Source organism: Primulina huaijiensis, chromosome 4, assembly GCF_012295235.1.
Source record: "Primulina huaijiensis isolate GDHJ02 chromosome 4, ASM1229523v2, whole genome shotgun sequence".
In the NCBI taxonomy this organism is placed as follows: domain Eukaryota; kingdom Viridiplantae; phylum Streptophyta; class Magnoliopsida; order Lamiales; family Gesneriaceae; genus Primulina; species Primulina huaijiensis.
Genome location: NC_133309.1, coordinates 21,375,076 through 21,393,840, shown reverse-complemented (window position 1 = coordinate 21,393,840; position 18,765 = coordinate 21,375,076). Strand labels below are relative to the sequence as shown.

Genomic DNA, 18,765 nt, shown 5'->3' with positions numbered 1-18,765 from the left:
AGTATACTGGGCGATAGAGATCACCACAGCCCTTGGACTGGATATACGTACCCATACATAATCGTAAACCGGTCGTAAGTCACCGGGTGGAGAGGTCCTCGGTTGCGCCTACCGACTTCCAAACCCATAAACATAAGGTGGCCACAATACATATAGCATATATCTTAAAAATAAACATTTTATATTTTTATGCACGTAATATAGTTATAACCTTAGTTTTACCGGATGAGTTGGATCGCTCCCAAGCTTGCTGCGACTTACTTCTAATATGTGACACATGCAAATAATATTATCTTTGTTTAAATTTGACAACCGAATCAAAAAAAAAAACGAGACTATTAGGACCAACAACCTACTTTTTCAATCATGGCTTAGTACCAAACCGAACCAACGTAAACCGACGTTTAACCATGATTAAAATACCCCAAACATACTTAAAAATATGCATAATAACTGTAAAACATGAAAATGGGTGAAAGGAATCCCGAAAACATAAAACACTCTTTCGAGAGTCATTTTGGCACCTTTCACCGTAAATTCGCGTACGACCTCTAAACTCGACCAAATCACAAACGGCCACAATCACGACTTTCCTAACTCATTAAGGCAGTGTCCAGTCCAAGGCCATGGGCTAAAAGCCAACCAAGAACTCACACCAACCTCATGAACCGAACTCACATTTGCTGAAAAAAATGCAGCAGTGGCAGTTTGTGTATATGTGAAGTAAACACTGAAAATAATGGCTCTTGGCTTGAACCATTGAACCGAGACTCTTAACAACATCCTAAGGCATGACCTGAACCATGGCTAAGGGCTAAAAGCCAACCACAAACCAATCTAGCATCTAGGACATTGAAACATACTAGCCGAGAAACCAAAATTCTGTGCAATGGGATGTATTGAATGGTTTCATTGTCTTGTGTCGTTCCAGTGGCCATTGGATTGACCATGGCTCGATCTAAACATGATGGAGTGTTGTATGAGCCATGGCTATGGGCTAGAAGCCAACCATAATCCAAACAACACCCAAAAACCGAAAGTGTACACTCACAGAAAATGAAGAAAACCGAAATGCACTTGTGTTGTTTTGGTGAAATTTTGATGGATCCGTGAACCAATCCTTGAAGGGATGATTTGGTCACGTCCTTGACATGTTAAGGTAGGGTTCTAACCATGGCTACAGTCCNAGTTGGTTTTCTCTTCTTATTTCTATTGTTGTTCTCACGATCTAAGCTGCTGTTTTCTGATTTTTTTCAAAGGTGAGAGTGTGGGTTTGCTAGACACTGAATATGAGTGTTATAGGAGGTGTTAAAGGTGCCATAATATACATTAAGTTGGGGGTTACAAGTCAAGAAGTTGAAGGAATTTGAAATGCTTTCTCTCCTAGCTGCCGTTGCTTATTATTCAAATTCTTGCTGCACGTTCAAGCTCATTTCCTAGACTAATAGATTGAGGAACAATTATGTGAATTATAGCATTTGAATTTACTACTAATTAGTGATTTAAAATGGGGAAATGAATACACCATGAAGTCCAATTAGAGATGGTTTAGTTGGAAAGTTACCAAACTTTTGAAATATTTTAAATGTTGGACCGAAATTATTACTAATTTGCATGGTATATTGTTGCTTAATTTCTTATATTTTAACTTCTTAAGGTTTAATACACTCATTATATATTTTAATGAATTAACCAATTAATTTAGGATAGAATCTTGCATTGCATGCTTGGTTTAAAAATTTAAGTATTTAAATGCTATGTTTAATTTCTTGAATATATTATACCTAGATTAATTCATCCTCATTTGTTAACACATTTTAATTTAAGCTTTAATTAAATATTGAATCTAAGAGAACTTATTTAATTTCTTAGCTCCAATTAATTTATTAAATCATATAACATTCTATTTCTTTAAATTAAATTATTCCTTGACTTAAATTAAATTTAGGAATATCTTTCTTATTGTTAATCTTAACTCTAATCTCCAAACTCCGGTCCGGCCCCGCGTATTTATCCTGAAAAGGTAAAACTAAACATCTACTTTTAAAATAATTAATCATGATTTAATAATTATAAAATGAACTAAACACTTCATATATTTATAAAAAAAATTCATTTTTAATTTAAATAATAGCAATTATGCATGGCTTATACGTAATCTGATTTTCGGTTTCTACAACTCTACCCCCCTTAAAAGAAATTTCGTCCCCGAAATTAAAACTTACCGAATAACTCGGGATAACGACTCCTCATCTCCGGCTCAGATTCCCATGTAGCTTCCTCCTCCGAATGATTAAGCCATTTGACATTCACTAGCTTAAGTTCCGAAGCTTTTTCTCTTGCTTGTCTAAGATTTGCACTGGTCTTTCCTCATATGAAAAGTTCGGAGTGAGCTGCAATGGTTCAAAGTTCAAGACATGCGATGGATTCGCCATATACTTTCTCAGCATGGAAACGTGAAACACGTTGTGTACTCCGGCCGGATTCGGCGGAAGAGCAACACGATAAGCTACTGTTCCAACTCTGTCGAGGATCTCAAATGGTCCGATGAATCTTGGACCGAGCTTTCCTTTCTTCCCGAACCGCATGACACCTTTCATCGGTGCTATCTTCACGAAAACATGGTCACCAAAAGAAAACTCCAGATCTCTCCTCCTCTGATCTGCATAACTCTTCTGTCTACTCTGAGCAGTCCTCATTCTATCACGAATCTTGACTACTACATCAGCAGCCTGCTGCACAATCTCCGGACCCAATTCTGCTCTCTCCCCTACTTCGTCCCAATGAATAGGCGATCTACACTTACGACCGTACAATGCTTCATATGGAGCCATACCTATGGACGACTGAAAATTGTTGTTATAGGTAAACTCCACCAACGGTAGCTTTGATTCCCAATTCCCGGAGAAATCTAGGACACATGCACGAAGAAGATCTTCCAAAATCTGGATAACTCTCTCTGACTGACCATCTGTCTGAGAGTGGAAAGCTGTGCTAAACAACAACTTCATACCCATCGCTGAATGCAAACTCTTCCAAAATGAGGAAGTGAACTTAGGATCTCGGTCAGATACTATCGAAAAGGGAATGCTATGAAGTCTAACGATCTCCCGGATATATAACTCTGCATACTGTATCATGGAGAAAGTCGTCTTAATAGGCAAGAAATGAGCTGATTTCGTAAGACAATCTACAATCACCCATATAGCATTCGACCCTCTGGCTGACTTCGGCAAACCGACAACGAAGTCCATGGTGACGTTCTCCCACTTCCACTCGGGAATAGGAAGGGGCTTGAGCAAACATGCTGGTCTCTGATGCTCCGTCTTCACTAGCTGGCAAGTCAGACACTCGGATACAAAACGTCTGATATCCTTCTTCATTCCTGGCCACCAATATAATAACTGAAGGTCTTTGTACTCCCCGGATGAATAGAGTACGACGACATATGGGCCTCAGATAAAATATCCTCTCGAATCGAATCGCTGATAGGAACCCACATTCTGTCTCGATATCTCACAATACCGTCTCTAACTGTGTACAAGATACTGCCCTTGGCTTCATCTCTCTGTCTCCACTTTGCCAACTGCTCGTCTGCTAACTGTCCACTGCGAATACGGTCTAGAAGAGAAGACCGAATTGTCAAAGTAGATAGACGAGGAACTCTACCTCGAGGATATGTCTCTAGATCAAACCTCTGCATCTCAAACTGAAGAGGTCTCGAAACCACCAAATGAGTCATCACTGCGACTTTCCTGCTTAATGCATCCGCAACTACATTAGCTTTGCCAGGATGATAGCTAATGTCACAGTCATAATCTTTCACCAGCTCCAACCATCGCCTCTGCCGCATATTCAACTCTTTCTGTGTAAAGAAGTCTTTGAGACTTTTATGGTCGGTGAAGATCTGGTACTTCTCCCCGTACAAATAATGCATCTAAATCTTCAAGGCAAATACTACGGCTGTCAACTCCAGATCATGGGTAGGATAATTCTTCTCATGGGTCTTCAACTGACGAGAAGCATACGATATCACCTTCCCATGTTGCATCAACACTGCTCCTAAACCAAGTTTCGAATCATCGGTATACAAAACAAAATCTCTGGGTCCCGAAGGCATGGCCAATACTGGCGCTGAAATAAGAGCTTGCTTCAATGTATCGAAGCTCTTCTGACATTCCTCGCTCCACACATACTTAACATTCTTCTTCGTCAATGATGTGAGTGGAACTGCGATGGAGGAGAATCCCTGAATAAACTTCCGATAGTATCCTGCTAGCCCAAGGAAACTACGGATCTTTGATGCATTTTGCGGCACCACCCAATCTCTGACTGCTGCAACTTTCGCCGGGTATACCTCAATACCGCTGCTAGAAACAACGTGGCCTAAGAAAGCCACCTTCTCTAACCAGAACTCGCACTTACTGAACTTTGCGAATAACTTGTGCTTTTGCAAGGTCTGCAGTACTGTGGTTAGATGTCTGCTGTATTCATCTTGATTCTTTGAGTAGACGAGAATATCGTCTATGAATACTATCACGAACTGATCAAGATACGGCTAAAATACGCTATTCATGAGATCCATGAAGATCGCTGGCGCATTCGTCAAACCGAACGGCATCACAAGAAACTCGAAGTGACCATACCGAGTCCTAAAAGCAGTCTTGAGAACATCAGCGTCTTTCACCCGCAATTGATAATAACCGAAACGCAGATCTATCCTGGAGAATACTGAAGCTCCTTGCAAGTGATCAAATAAATCTTCAATCCTCGGAAGTGGGTATTTGTTCTTCACTGTAACTCTGTTCAACTCTTGATAATCAATGCAAAGCCTCATCGAACCATCCTTCTTCTTCACAAATAAGACTGGCGCGCCCCATGGCGAAAAACTCGGGCGAATAAATTCCTTGTCCAGAAGTTCCTGTATCTGTTTCTTGAGTTCTGACATCTCCGTCGGTGCCAATCGGTACTGTGCTTTGGAGATCGGCGCAGTACCGGGCATAAGCTCAATAGAAAATTTCACATCTCGCACAGGTGGTAAACCAGAGACGTCATCAGGAAAAACGTCTAGAAAATACCGGACAATTGGAACATCGGATGCTGACTGTTTGGGTGTCTCGGGAACGGATACAAGAGTAGCTAAAAATGCTCGGCACCCTCGATGCATGAGTTTCCTAGCCTAAACATAAGGTATTATACGCGGTAAATTAAAATACATGTCTGGCTCGAATAAGAATTGCTCCATCCCAAGCGGTCGGACTAGAACAGATCTCCGCTGGAAATCAATCAAAACTCTGTTCCTCAATAGCCAGTCCATCCCCAGAATGATGTCAAATTCTGGCATCGGCAGAACGATAAGATCCGCACACACAAGATTACCATGAAGTTCGAGGTATATATCTCGGATCACATTAGTAGCTGTCAGCTCCTCTCCAGAAGGCAATGCTACTGAATACTCTATGTCTAGCCCAACTGTCTTGATCTTGAGAGAATTTGCAAAGGTTTCTGAAATGAACGAATGAGTAGCCCCTGAATCTATCAAGGCTTTCGTAGCTGAACCGGCTATAAAGATTCTCCCTGAAAGATTGGAATATCATGCTAAACCCAATAGTTTTACCAGAACTAAGCTTTTAGACATGCAAATGTCAAAGTTTTTCTGACCTAAATTCTCGAAAATAACCCTGATTAGAACATGCAATCCTATAACCAATTCTAAGTTAAAAATCTTAACTCCAACTCTTAAATCATTACATTTCAAATACAAACCTTAAGCTTTAGGATACCTGTCATGAGCATCGTCTCTGGGTTAGTCTCCGCAGCATGGAGAGCAAAAACTCTGCCTTGGGTAGGCAGATTCTTCTGAGGGCAATTCTTCAATATGTGGTCAGTACTACCACATTTGTAACACTTTCCCGAACCATACATACAAGTCCCAGCATGACGACGTGAGCACTTGGCACAGACTGGATACTCCACTGCCCTTGGTACTACACGTCCCTGCTACTGCTGTCCTCTGCTCCTAGATGGGCCGTGGAAATGTTTCTTACTCGGATGCTGCTGCTGAGAAGGACAGTGTGGTGCCTGAAATGGTCGTTTACCCTGACGATCGCGCTCAATATCATTCTGGTCTTGCTCTGCTGCTAGAGCTCTAGAAACAGCAACATTATAGGTAGTAGGGCCAGCCACCCTAACATCACGGCGCAAGATCGACCGCAGACCATCCATAAAATGCCTCAATTTGGCACCAGCGTCATTTGCAATCAGGGATACAAAGTGACAACCCCTCTCAAACTTACGGATAAACTCCGTAACAGTCATGTCTCCCTGCCTCACGGTCATAAACTCCCTGGTCAACCTGGAACGCACCTCGTCAGTAAAATATTTAGAGTAGAATACCTCTGTGAAGTGCGTCCAGCTCAAAGTAGCCAAATCCAAAGCTATAGATGCTCATTCCCACCACAGGCGAGCATCTCCTCCAAACAGGTAAGTCGCACAACGAACCCTATCTCCATCTTCGAGCCGCATGAACTCGAAAATAACCTCAAGGGATTTAATTCATCCCTCTGCAACCAAAGGATCTAACGTCCCTATGAACTCCTTCGGCCTCATCTTCATGAACCGTTCACAGACAGCCTCAGGCTCCGTCTTTCTGGCTACCACAGCATTATTCCCCACGAACTGTGCGAAGAACTGAGTCATCCCGGCTAACATCTGGGCATTCAAGTCTGGTGGAGGGGGTGGTGGTAAATCTCTCTCCTCGTTCTCATGACGATGCTCATCACCTCCCGTGCGATCAATAATGCGTCTAGGAGGCATGCTGTTCCATAATTATAACCAATACGTAACCAACATGCATAATTCCACTATTTTCTTTAAATTTAAATAAATACTGTATAATCGTAATCTTGACATAAAATATTTCATGCAATCATGATGTAAAAATATTTCATGCTTTAAACGAAATGCGTAATCGTAAAACTTACAGACCGAAGACGTGACTTCATGAGCTTCTCGAGAGCAGTAGTAGTACAACCCTTTACAAGATCATAGGCTCTGATACCAACTGTAAAGGCCCGTATTTCGTATTCATATTTTAACTGAATTATTAAAAATTTTCTAAATAAATAATTATATTGCCTCATTTATAAAATAAACATGTAAATAATTTTAACTTTAAATTAACAGCGGAAGCAAATATTGTTTTCAAACAACAACTTAAAAATATATCCAACGTATTAAAACTGAGATTGAACATAAGAACATGCATAAACTAAAACATGAGGTCCTCGGGTTCCTACTACCGCTGCCTCAAGCCAACTCACTGGTCTCCGCCCTCGGCCTCATCAGTACCTACAACAATCAAGTCTAGTGAGTCTAAAGACTCAACATGTATATATCGTGAATAACAAATAAATATATCATAAAATCGCATGCAACGTAAAAATATGGTATCGTAAAGCGTACAGTGAAAGTCGTATCATGAATAATTATAACTACGTGCATCTCTGAAAATCATACGTAAAAGCTTTGCTCCATAGAGCTCTATCATAACATATCATAATTTTCTGGTAGAGATAATGTTTCTAAGCTAGTGGCCCATAACATAACGTGAGCACCTGATCAGACTAAACCACAGTATACTGGGCGATAGAGATCACCACAGCCCTTGGACTGGATATACGTACCCATACATAATCGTAAACCGGTCGTAAGTCACCGGGTGGAGAGGTCCTCGGTTGCGCCTACCGACTTCCAAACCCATAAACATAAGGTGGCCACAATACATATAGCATATATCTTAAAAATAAACATTTTATATTTTTATGCACGTAATATAATTATAACCTTAGTTTTACCGGATGAGTTGGATCGCTCCCAAGCTTGCTGCGACTTACTTCTAATATGTGACACATGCAAATAATATTATCTTTGTTTAAATTTGACAACCGAATCAAAAAAAAAAACGAGACTATTAGGACCAACAACCTACTTTTTCAATCATGGCTTAGTACCAAACCGAACCAACGTAAACCGACGTTTAACCATGATTAAAATACCCCAAACATACTTAAAAATATGCATAATAACTGTAAAACATGAAAATGGGTGAAAGGAATCCCAAAAACATAAAACACTCTTTCGAGAGTCATTTTGGCACCTTTCACCGTAAATTCTCGTACGACCTCTAAACTCGACCAAATCACAAACGGCCAAAAACACGACTTTCCTAACTCATTAAGGCAGTGTCCAGTCCAAGGCCATGGGCTAAAAGCCAACCAAGAACTCACACCAACCTCATGAACCGAACTCACATTTGCTGAAAAAAATGCAGCAGTGGCAGTTTGTGTATATGTGAAGTAAACACTGAAAATAATGGCTCTTGGCTTAAACCATTGAACCGAGACTCTTAACAACATCCTAAGGCATGACTTGAACCATGGCTAAGGGCTAAAAGCCAACCACAAACCAATCTAGCATCTAGGACATTGAAACATACTAGCCGAGAAACCAAAATTCTGTGCAATGGGATGTATTGAATGGTTTCATTGTCTTGTGTCGTTCCAGTGGCCGTTGGATTGACCATGGCTCGATCTAAACATGATGGAGTGTTGTATGAGCCATGGCTATGGGCTAGAAGCCAACCATAATCCAAACAACACCCAAAAACCGAAAGTGTACACTCACAGAAAATGAAGAAAACCGAAATGCACTTGTGTTGTTTTGGTGAAATTTTGATGGATCCGTGAACCAATCCTTGAAGGGATGATTTGGTCACGTCCTTGACATGTTAAGGTAGGGTTCTAACCATGGCTACAGTCCCTAGGACAGCCAAGATTCGACCCCACCCATTAAACAACTCAATGACAGAAACCTTGACACAAAATCTGTAATTCATAGAATGTTGCTGTCAATTCTTTCTCCTGAGTGTATGGACTTAAACCAACGACCCAACAACACCCTAACACACTCTAAAACGTTCCTAGAAGCAGCCATGAATGCCTGGAATCGCACAACTCCCTGTAAGCAGCAAAAACACACCAAACCGTGAAGTTGAAAACAAAAGAGCCGAGAAATTCTGTACAGATTTTTTCTTGGAAAGGTGCTGTCATTTTCGTGATATTGCTTGAATCATGGTTATATAACGGGTTAAAAATATCTATAGGACTTGATTGAAGAGAAAAGAAACAATATATACATGCCTGAAATTTGTTTTGACAAAAAAACAAATCAATACGACGAATACGAGCGGCGGAGCGGAGTTGGTTTTCTCTTCTTATTTCTATTGTTGTTCTCACGATCTAAGCTGCTGTTTTCTGATGTTTTTCAAAGGTGAGAGTGTGGGTTTGCTAGACACTGAATATGAGTGTTATAGGAGGTGTTAAAGGTGCCATAATATACATTAAGTTGGGGGTTACAAGTCAAGAAGTTGAAGGAATTTGAAATGCTTTCTCTCCTAGCTGCCGTTGCTTATTATTCAAATTCTTGCTGCACGTTCAAGCTCATTTCCTAGACTAATAGGTTGAGGAACAATTATGTGAATTATAGTATTTGAATTTACTACTAATTAGTGATTTAAAATGGGGAAATGAATACACCATGAAGTCCAATTAGAGATGGTTTAGTTGGAGAGTTACCAAACCTTTGAAATATTTTAAATGTTGGACCGAAACTATTACTAATTTGCATGGTATATTATTGCTTAATTTCTTATATATTAACTTCTTAAGGTTTAATACACTCATTATATATTTTAATGAATTAACCAATTAATTTAGGATAGAATCTTGCATTGCATGCTTGGTCTAAAAATTTATGTATTTAAATGCTATGTTTAATTTCTTGAATATATTATACCTAGATTAATTCATCCTCATTTGTTAACACATTTTAATTTAAGCTTTAATTAAATATTGAATCTAAGAGAACTTATTTAATTTCTTAGCTCCAATTAATTTATTAAATCATATAACGTTCTATTTTTTTAAATTAAATTATTCCTTGACTTAAATTAAATTTAGGAATATTTTTCTTATTGTTAATCTTATCTTTAATCTCCAAACTCCGGTCCGGCCCCGCGTATTTATGCTGAAAAGGTAAAACTAAACATCTACTTTTAAAATAATTAATCATGATTTAATAATTATAAAATGAACTAAACACTTCATATATTTATAAAAAAAATTCATTTTTAATTTAAATAATAGCAATTATGCATGGCTTATACGTAATTTGATTTTCGGGTTCTACATGAATGATGCATTGCGTAGGCTCGAAAGGCTCAAACGGTCCAAAGATCGCCTAAATCATCCCTAAGTCATTCTTCTCCGTATTTTCGCCTCGAAGGATAATCAAACAAGTTCTAGATTGTTTACTTTTTATTTATTCAATTTTTTTCCGGAGCCCACCTCTTGCCAATCCACAATTAATTCAAATAAATATGACTTAAAGTGCATAGATGATGTCTCAAAACATGATACAAAACTAGTTTGTGCTCAAATCTTTCGGCTACAACTACACCTCATCTCAATCAGTTCTAGGTGTAATTCAATCTCTTGAGTGATAAAAAATCTAGAAAATCAATTAGTGTGTCATGTAATAACAAGTGCAGTTACTCAAAAAAATAACCAGAAAAATTTTCATGCTCGAGGATTAAACATTGAAACACATGCTAAGTGTGGTGACGTGAAACAAAACACAAATCAAATCCCCCCCACAATTTAGATTTACACTGCCCTCAATGTCATGCCATTCAAAAAGTATATAGAATTTGGATGTAAAATAGTAAGAGAACACTTCCGTGGCAGTGTGCTTTAAGATCCATGGAGTACAACATGGGGATGGTAGAATTCCTCCGTGCTGGTAATCACTTATTTCAACAGTTTAGCTTTTCCAGAGTCTAAATCATCTTACTTCATTCCAATATTCCCTACACACACAAAAATCACAGGGGATTAACTTAATAGACTGAAAAAGTAAAAAAAAAACAAAAAACAAAATAAAATTAAACGAAATAAAATAAATCACTGTGTTGCCTCCCAGCAAGCGCTAAATTTCTTTTCTATAGCTAGACAACTCCCTTTATAAATTAGGTTAGATCGTGCAAAGGAGTACTCGGCTCCTCTTGATCCACAATTCCTTCATGAAAAATTTTCAGTTTATGTCCATTCACCTTAAAGGGATTTCCAGAATCTCCACGGATTTTCTACAACACCAAATGGAAAAACTTCAATAACAGTAAAATGCCCAGACCATTTTGAACGAAGTTTACCTGGCATGAGTTTCAAACGAGAATTATAAAGAAGCACTTTTTGTCCAGACTCAAATTCCATGTGCACAATCCTTGCATCATGCCACTTCTTTGTCTTTTCTTGTAGATTTTTGCATTCTCATATGCATCAAGATGAAATTCCTCCAGCTCATTGAGTTGTAGAAGACGCTGATCACCTGTAGCTTGCACATCAAAGTTCAAAAGTTTAGTAGCCCATAATGCCCTATCCTCTAGTTTAACAGGAAGGTGACAAGCTTTTCCATAGACCAAACGAAAAGGGGAAGTTCCTATGGGGTTTTGAATACTGTTCTATATGCCCACGACGCATCATCCAATTTACAAGCCCATTCCTTCCTCGAAGATCCAACGGTCTTCTCAAGAATTTTCTTAATCTCCCTATTTGACACTTCTACTTGACCACTAGTTTGATGATGATAAGGTGTTGCCACCTTGTGCGTGACCCCATACTTAGCCAAAAGAGATTCAAAAAGGCGATTACAAAAATGTGTTCCCCCATCGCTAATAATGGCTCTAGGTGTGTCAAATCTTGCAAAAATATTTTTCTTTAAAAATTGGATCACAACCTTAGAGTCATTGATTCTACAAGCACTTGCTTCCACCCACTTGGATACATAATCCACAGCCACCAAAATATATTTATTTCCTAAGGAATCTAGAAAAGGCCCTATGAAATCAATTCTCCACACATCAAATAATTCACAGACTAAAATATTATTCAATGGCATTTCGTGTCTCCTTGAAATATTACCAACACGTTGGCATTCATTGCAATTCAAAACATGCGTGTGTGCATCCTTGAACAGTGTAGGCCAGTAGAATCCAGCTTGAAGGATTTTTGTGGCCATTTTACTTGCCCCAAAATGTCCTCCAGTTGGACCACTATGACAATTAGCAAGTATAGAACTTACCTCTTCCGCTGGAATACATCTACGAATAATGCCATCTGCACAGATTCTAAACAAAAGAGGATCTTCCCAAAGATAGTATTTTAAATCTGAAAAGAATTTCTTTTTCTGTTGATATGTAAGATGAGAAAGAATAAATTTACATGACAAATATTTGACAAAATCAGCATACCATGATAAATTAGAGATGATATAAAGTTTCTCGTCGGGAAATTCATCTCTAATTACATACTTACCTTCCTCGGGCTTCTCCAATCTCGATAGATGATCAGCAACTTGGTTTTCAGTCCCTTTGCGATCCACAATCTCTATGTCAAATTCTTGCAGTAGAAGGATCCATCTTATCAATCTTGGCTTGGCATCCTTCTTGTTTAAGAGATACTTCAAAGATGAATGATCCGTGTGGACTATCACTTTACTCCCTACAAGGTATGGCTAAAACTTTTCCAAAGCAAAAACAACAGCCAACAACTCTTTTTCTGTAGTAGCATAGTTCAATTGAGCTCATGAAAGTGTCATGCTTGCATAGTAGATTACTTGCAAGAATTTGTCCGTCTTTTGCCCCAAAACAGCCCCTAAAGCAATATCACTTGCGTCACACATGAGTTCAAAAGGTAGATTCCAATCTGGTACGACAATGATCGGTGGGGTGGTCAACTTTTGCTTTAATACCTGAAAAGCTTGTAAATATTCCTCAGAAAAAACAAAAAGAACATTTTTCATTAGCAAATCAGTTAAAGGCTTAGTAATACTCAAAAAATCCTTGATAAATCGCCTATAAAAACCTGCATGCCCAATAAAACTACGAATTCCTTTGACATTAGTAGGAGGAGGAAGCTTTTCTATGATCTCTACCTTAGCTCTATCCACTTCAATCCATTTTTCAGAAATTTTGTGACCAAGGACAATTCCTTCCTTTATCATGAAATGACATTTCTCCCAGTTAAGTACAAGATTCGTTTCTTCACATCTCTTTAGCACTTTTGACAAATTAACCAAACAAGAGTCGAAAGAAGGACCAAAAAAAGAAAAGTCATTCATGAAGACCTCAATATACTTTTCAATCATATCATGAAAAATCGACATCATACAACGTTGAAAAGTAGCAGGAGCATTACACAAACCAAATGACATTCTTTTATAAGCAAATGTTGTTGGAGATTTAATAAAATAAATCTATAAATTATGTGATTAAATCCATATATCACAAAACGCCAGGAATTCATGTCGAATTATCAGAAAATATGAATAACTATAAACACGTACCAGAATCCATTGATTGATCTAGCGTCAGAGTTATGGATCTTCCAAGGCAACGGAGAATCGACCACCTTATTCTTGCCTTTGATGGGAGAAGGAGAGAGATCTATAATATGTGCGCCGTATATATTCTGTGTATTATTCTTTGTGCCTTGGGGACCATAACCTTATATAACCTTAGAGTCTTCAACCCATCATAGAAGACTTAATTGGGCTGGGTTTCTACACATAAGATGGACCATATCAATTTATTTAATATTTTGGAAACCCATAATTAATTAGATCACTTTATTGGGCCTTTATCAGATAACGTGTCCATGTACAATTAATTAAATTATGTGAGCCCACAAAATAATTCCAACAATCTCCCACTTGGGCGACATAATTTATCCGGATATTATACATGCAAAAAAACTAGATTGAGCTCTTGTTATCTAAACCAAAATATTCCTTAACAATCTGGTCTATCAATTATACCAATATTGAACCAAAGCAGTCATCACTACATTTAAAATCACTAGACCCGTCAATGATCACAATATTAGCATAATCAATAACATAGATCAAGTATGGATGTGTAGCATGGAAATACATAAATGTGATCCAAGAATAAAACCTGCATTTCCAACTGGTCCTCCTAATGACTCAAAGAGTCCAATAACAGACTTTCAACTAAATGCTAAACCGCAATGAAAGTCATCACTTTGTTTCAGAGTAAATCAAATAAACCTTAGTCTGTACAGAAACTTAAATCATGTCAAATGAGTCAACGCTTAAACCGAATACAAACTCCCACTGTACATGCATATTAACTATATGGACAACACCAATGTGTGTCACATGCCCAAAATCTTGGGTGGCCAACCCATGACAAACGCATCCACGATTATAGAGTTTGCAATAACATGCTCAATTGACACACAACCACTCTGAATTATTTCCTTCCAACTAGAAACTTCATGTAAATATATTTTGACTTTGACAAGCTTCAGTTGTTCTTTAAATATAATATATATGCTTTATTATCACAATTGATCCTCAATGGTTTCTTAGACCAATGATCATTTTCGGTGATAAAATTACGCAACTTTATTCGAAGTCCAAATATCTAACTATTTCCAAATGTTAGATCTCCGATATATGAGCATAAAATCCTTATTTTACTTTATATACCGCATAACCCGATTAATGATCTAATGTCGGGTTTCTTAAATATCTGCCCAACATTCCAATGATGTACACAATATCCAAACAGTGTTCTCTATAAATTCGAATGAGATTATCACCTGATAAAATTTATTCTACCACATATGTTGACATAAACATCAATATATATATTTCTCAATGTTGACTTTCAAATTTACTCACTCTCACTAAAGTCAACATACGAAATTAATTTGCATTTAATTTCTAAATTTCGTGCATGCATAATGTCAATGTCATTTAAAATATTGATGTTCAATTTATCAATCAAAGAACTCATACCAAACATATTTGAACTTCGAAAATTGAAAAGTTTCATTACCATATGAATAAATAAAAATAATATTTGATGTCCAAACATGAAACTAAAATCAAATTTCATTTTTTCAAATTCAAATAGCAGAAAATGAAAAATCTCAGTTCCTGAATAAAGCTTTTAAAACGCCAACAATTTTATTATCATTTTCCATAAGATGTATCTTTCACCATCAGTTGACAATCGGCTCCTTAGGCAACCCTTTCTTTGCACGCCAATTGACGTATTTGGGACAATCCTTCTTCACATGCCCATCAGTCCTTTTGCAAACGAAACAAGTGATCACTTTATCTTGTTTCTATTGCTCCATATGCTGTGAAGTCCCAGAGTTTCCTTCCTTATTGTTCCATTTTCTTTTCTTATTGATGCAATTACCTTGATAGTTAGATGCCAAATGAGCACTTTCAATCACATCTTGTTTCAATCTCTCCTCCTCCTGAACGCACTGCGCAATAAGCTCATTCAAAGTCCACTTTTCCTTCTGGATATTATAACTTATTTTGAATTGATTAAATTGCGCAGGCAGAGAGATCAAGACTAAATGCACGACTATGTCTTCGGACAATTCCAACTTGAATGCTTTTAGTCGAGTCACAAGATTTGACATTGCCATTATGTACTCCCTTATGTTACCTTTCTCTTTTTACCGCATTGAAACAATTTTAGTCAGAATAGTACTTGTCTCGAGCTTTTCGTTTGCAGCGAAACGATCTGCTATTTGAGTAAGGAACTTTTTGGCATCATTTTCTTCAGGAATTGCACCCCTTATAGTATCTGGAATGGAATGTTTCATAATCATCAGACTCATGCGATTTGATCGCTCCCACTTTTCCAAAGAACCCTTTTGATCAGCAGTTCCTGAACTGGTCAAAAGTGCGGGGCGATATTTCCTTAGCGCATAGTCCAAATCCATGCAGCCGAGCACTATCATAACATGCTCTTTCCATTTCTTGAAGTTTGAGCCATTAAGTACTGGAATGTTGTTCAGATTGGCAGATATAGAAGATGCTATAACAAAATAGAACAAAAACTCATAATAAATTATAGTCCATGCATATATTTAATTAAATAAATCATAAAATATAATCATGCTGGTGGTGGGCCCATAAAAAAAAGGAGTTCCTAGCACAACATTGATATTTAGTCTTTGAACAAAAATAAAAATTTGTAAGTGGTACACTCAAACATCATGGTTATTAAATATTGATAATAAATCCGGCCAACAATATGCCTTTCTTTGGACCGACAATTGCATGCATGGATAAATCCAAAATTATCACATATTTAGTACCACATATTGTGCTAAAAATTGGCCAGAAAATTACCTTCCTTTGGGCTGATCATTTTCCGCATAAATTTAACACAATTTAATATCATATAATGTGTCTACAATCTGGCAAGAAAATAATCTTCCTTTGGGTCGATTAATTTCTGCATAGTTTCGACACGCTTTAAGACCACATAATTATGTGCTTATAATCTGGCCAAAAAATAACCTTCTTTTGGGCCGATTATTTTTTGCATAGATATAAACACTTTTTTTAGTCTGCAATCTGGCCAAAAAATAGTCTTCCTTTGGGCCGGCTATTTTTCGCATAGATATAAATGCACTTGAAGAAGATATATTGAATCTAAAATCTGGCCATAAAATAATCTTCCTTTGGACCGATTATTTTCTGTATAGATCTAGATACACTTTAAAATCATCTATTGTGTTTGGAATTTGACCAAAAATAGTCTTCCTTTGGGCCGACTATTTTTTGCATAAATTGAAACACAATTTATTTTGAACTTTAACAATATCTACATATCTCAAAATCATTTTATTAACATGAAATCTAAATTTAACCAAATTTGAGATACAAAATATCAACTTAACTTAAAATTTTCACAAGAAAATTTAATTTACTTTGATTGGGCCAAATAAAACTTAGAGACCAAATATGTAAGAAATAAAATATTTGCATGTATAATTATTCATCCATAAATATTTTATCGAAATAAACAAAGACGATAAAATAATGAATAATTCTATATTAATTTTATTTCATGCAATTAAATTTTGAAATTATCGAATTTAATTTTTACAAATCAGAATTGCGAAAGTCAAAATTTAATAAAGGTCAAAATTCTGGATTTCAAAATTTGGACAACCAAACAAGGCCGTAAATCACCAAAAAACCCCAAATTCGAAAAACCCTAACCCTAACCTTCAAAAACCGCCGCCGCCACTACCTCCGGCCAAACCAGTCGGCAGCGACCACGACCAGCCGTCGCCTTACCAAGGTCGACCAGAATCCATACCATCACCGACCAACAATCGGGTATAAATCGATCGAAATAAGCAAAAAAAATGACAGAATTCGCGCGTGTTAAAGTTCCGAGATTCAGTCCAAAATTTGACCGTTACAGAAGCTTTTATGGCCAATCGATGGAGGGTTATTGAGCGCCTATGCGTGGCGAACAAAACGCCTACCGATTCGTTGACGAAAAGTTTCCGGAGAACGGCCGATTTGCCCAAAATCCGGCGACCAGCCTCATTTGAAAAAAAATCCGAATTTTCGAAATTTTTTTTTTAAATTCGAAAATTAATCTGAATTTTGGATTTAAAATTCGAAAATACTATATCCGAAGAGCATGAATTTATTCAGATCAAAATTCAGAAAATTTAAAAATCAGAAATCCAAAAATTTACAAAGAAGAAAATCGTCTCAGATCTGATAATAAAACATACTTTTCTGTTTCGATCCATCAATAAACAAAAATTCTCATAATTCAACATGAACGTGGCTCTGATACCACTTGTTGGAGATTTAATAAAATAAATCTATAAATTCGTGATTAAGTCCATATATCACAAAACGCGAGAAATTCATGTCGAATTATCAGAAAATATGAATAACTATAAACACGTACCAGAATCCATTGATTGATCTAGCGTCAGAGTTATGGATCTTCCAAGGCAACAGAGAATCGACCACCTTATTCTTGTCTTTGATGGGAGAAGGAGAGAGATCTAGAATATGTGCGCCGTATATATTCTGTGTATTATTCTCTGTGCCTTGGGGATTATAATCTTATATAACCTTAGAGTCTTCAACCCATCATAGAAGACTTAATTGGACTGGGTTTCTACACATAAGGTGGACCATAGCAATTTATTTAATATTTTGGAAACCCATAATTAATTAGATCACTTTATTGGGTCTTTTATCAGATAACGTGTCCATGTACAATTAATTAAATTATGTGAGCTCACAAAATAATTCCAACAAATGTATCATAGGGACAAGTAAAAGTCGTCTTATCTTGATCTTTGGGATCTATGGGGATTTGCATATATCTAGAATAACCATATAAAAAACAATAAAAAGCATGACCTGGCAAACGCTCCAACATTTGATCAACAAAAAGTAAGGGGAAGTGATCATTTCTTTTGGCATCAATCAATTTGCGATAATCAATACATACAAGCCACCTAGTCACAGTTCTAGTGGGGATTAATTCGTTACTTTCATTTTCTACAACAGTGATTCCCCCTTTCTTAGGAACATGCACAGGATTTTCCCACTCGCTATCGGATATAGGAAAGATCATACCTGCATCAAGGAATTGGATTACCTCCTTTTTGACGACCTCTTGCATAGCTGGATTCAATCTCATTTGAGGTTGGGTAGTGGGAGAGTGCTCCTTCTCCATTAAAATTTTGTGCATGCGCATGGATGGACTAATCCCCTTGATGTCAGTTATGCTCCATCCAATGGCACATATGTGATCCTTCAGCATTCTCA

General features: G+C 37.3%; 1 protein-coding gene across 1 annotated transcript; it reads right to left on the bottom strand.

The window, feature by feature from the left end:
- Positions 1 to 15,617: 15,617 nt before the first annotated feature.
- On the bottom strand, positions 15,618 to 17,281 carry LOC140974971 (uncharacterized). Its single transcript, XM_073438464.1, has 2 exons — positions 17,185 to 17,281; positions 15,618 to 15,982 (listed from the first exon to the last, which is right to left on the bottom strand). The coding sequence occupies exons 1-2, from the start codon at positions 17,279 to 17,281 to the stop codon at positions 15,618 to 15,620; spliced, it is 462 nt and encodes a 153-aa protein (XP_073294565.1).
- Positions 17,282 to 18,765: the final 1,484 nt, after the last annotated feature.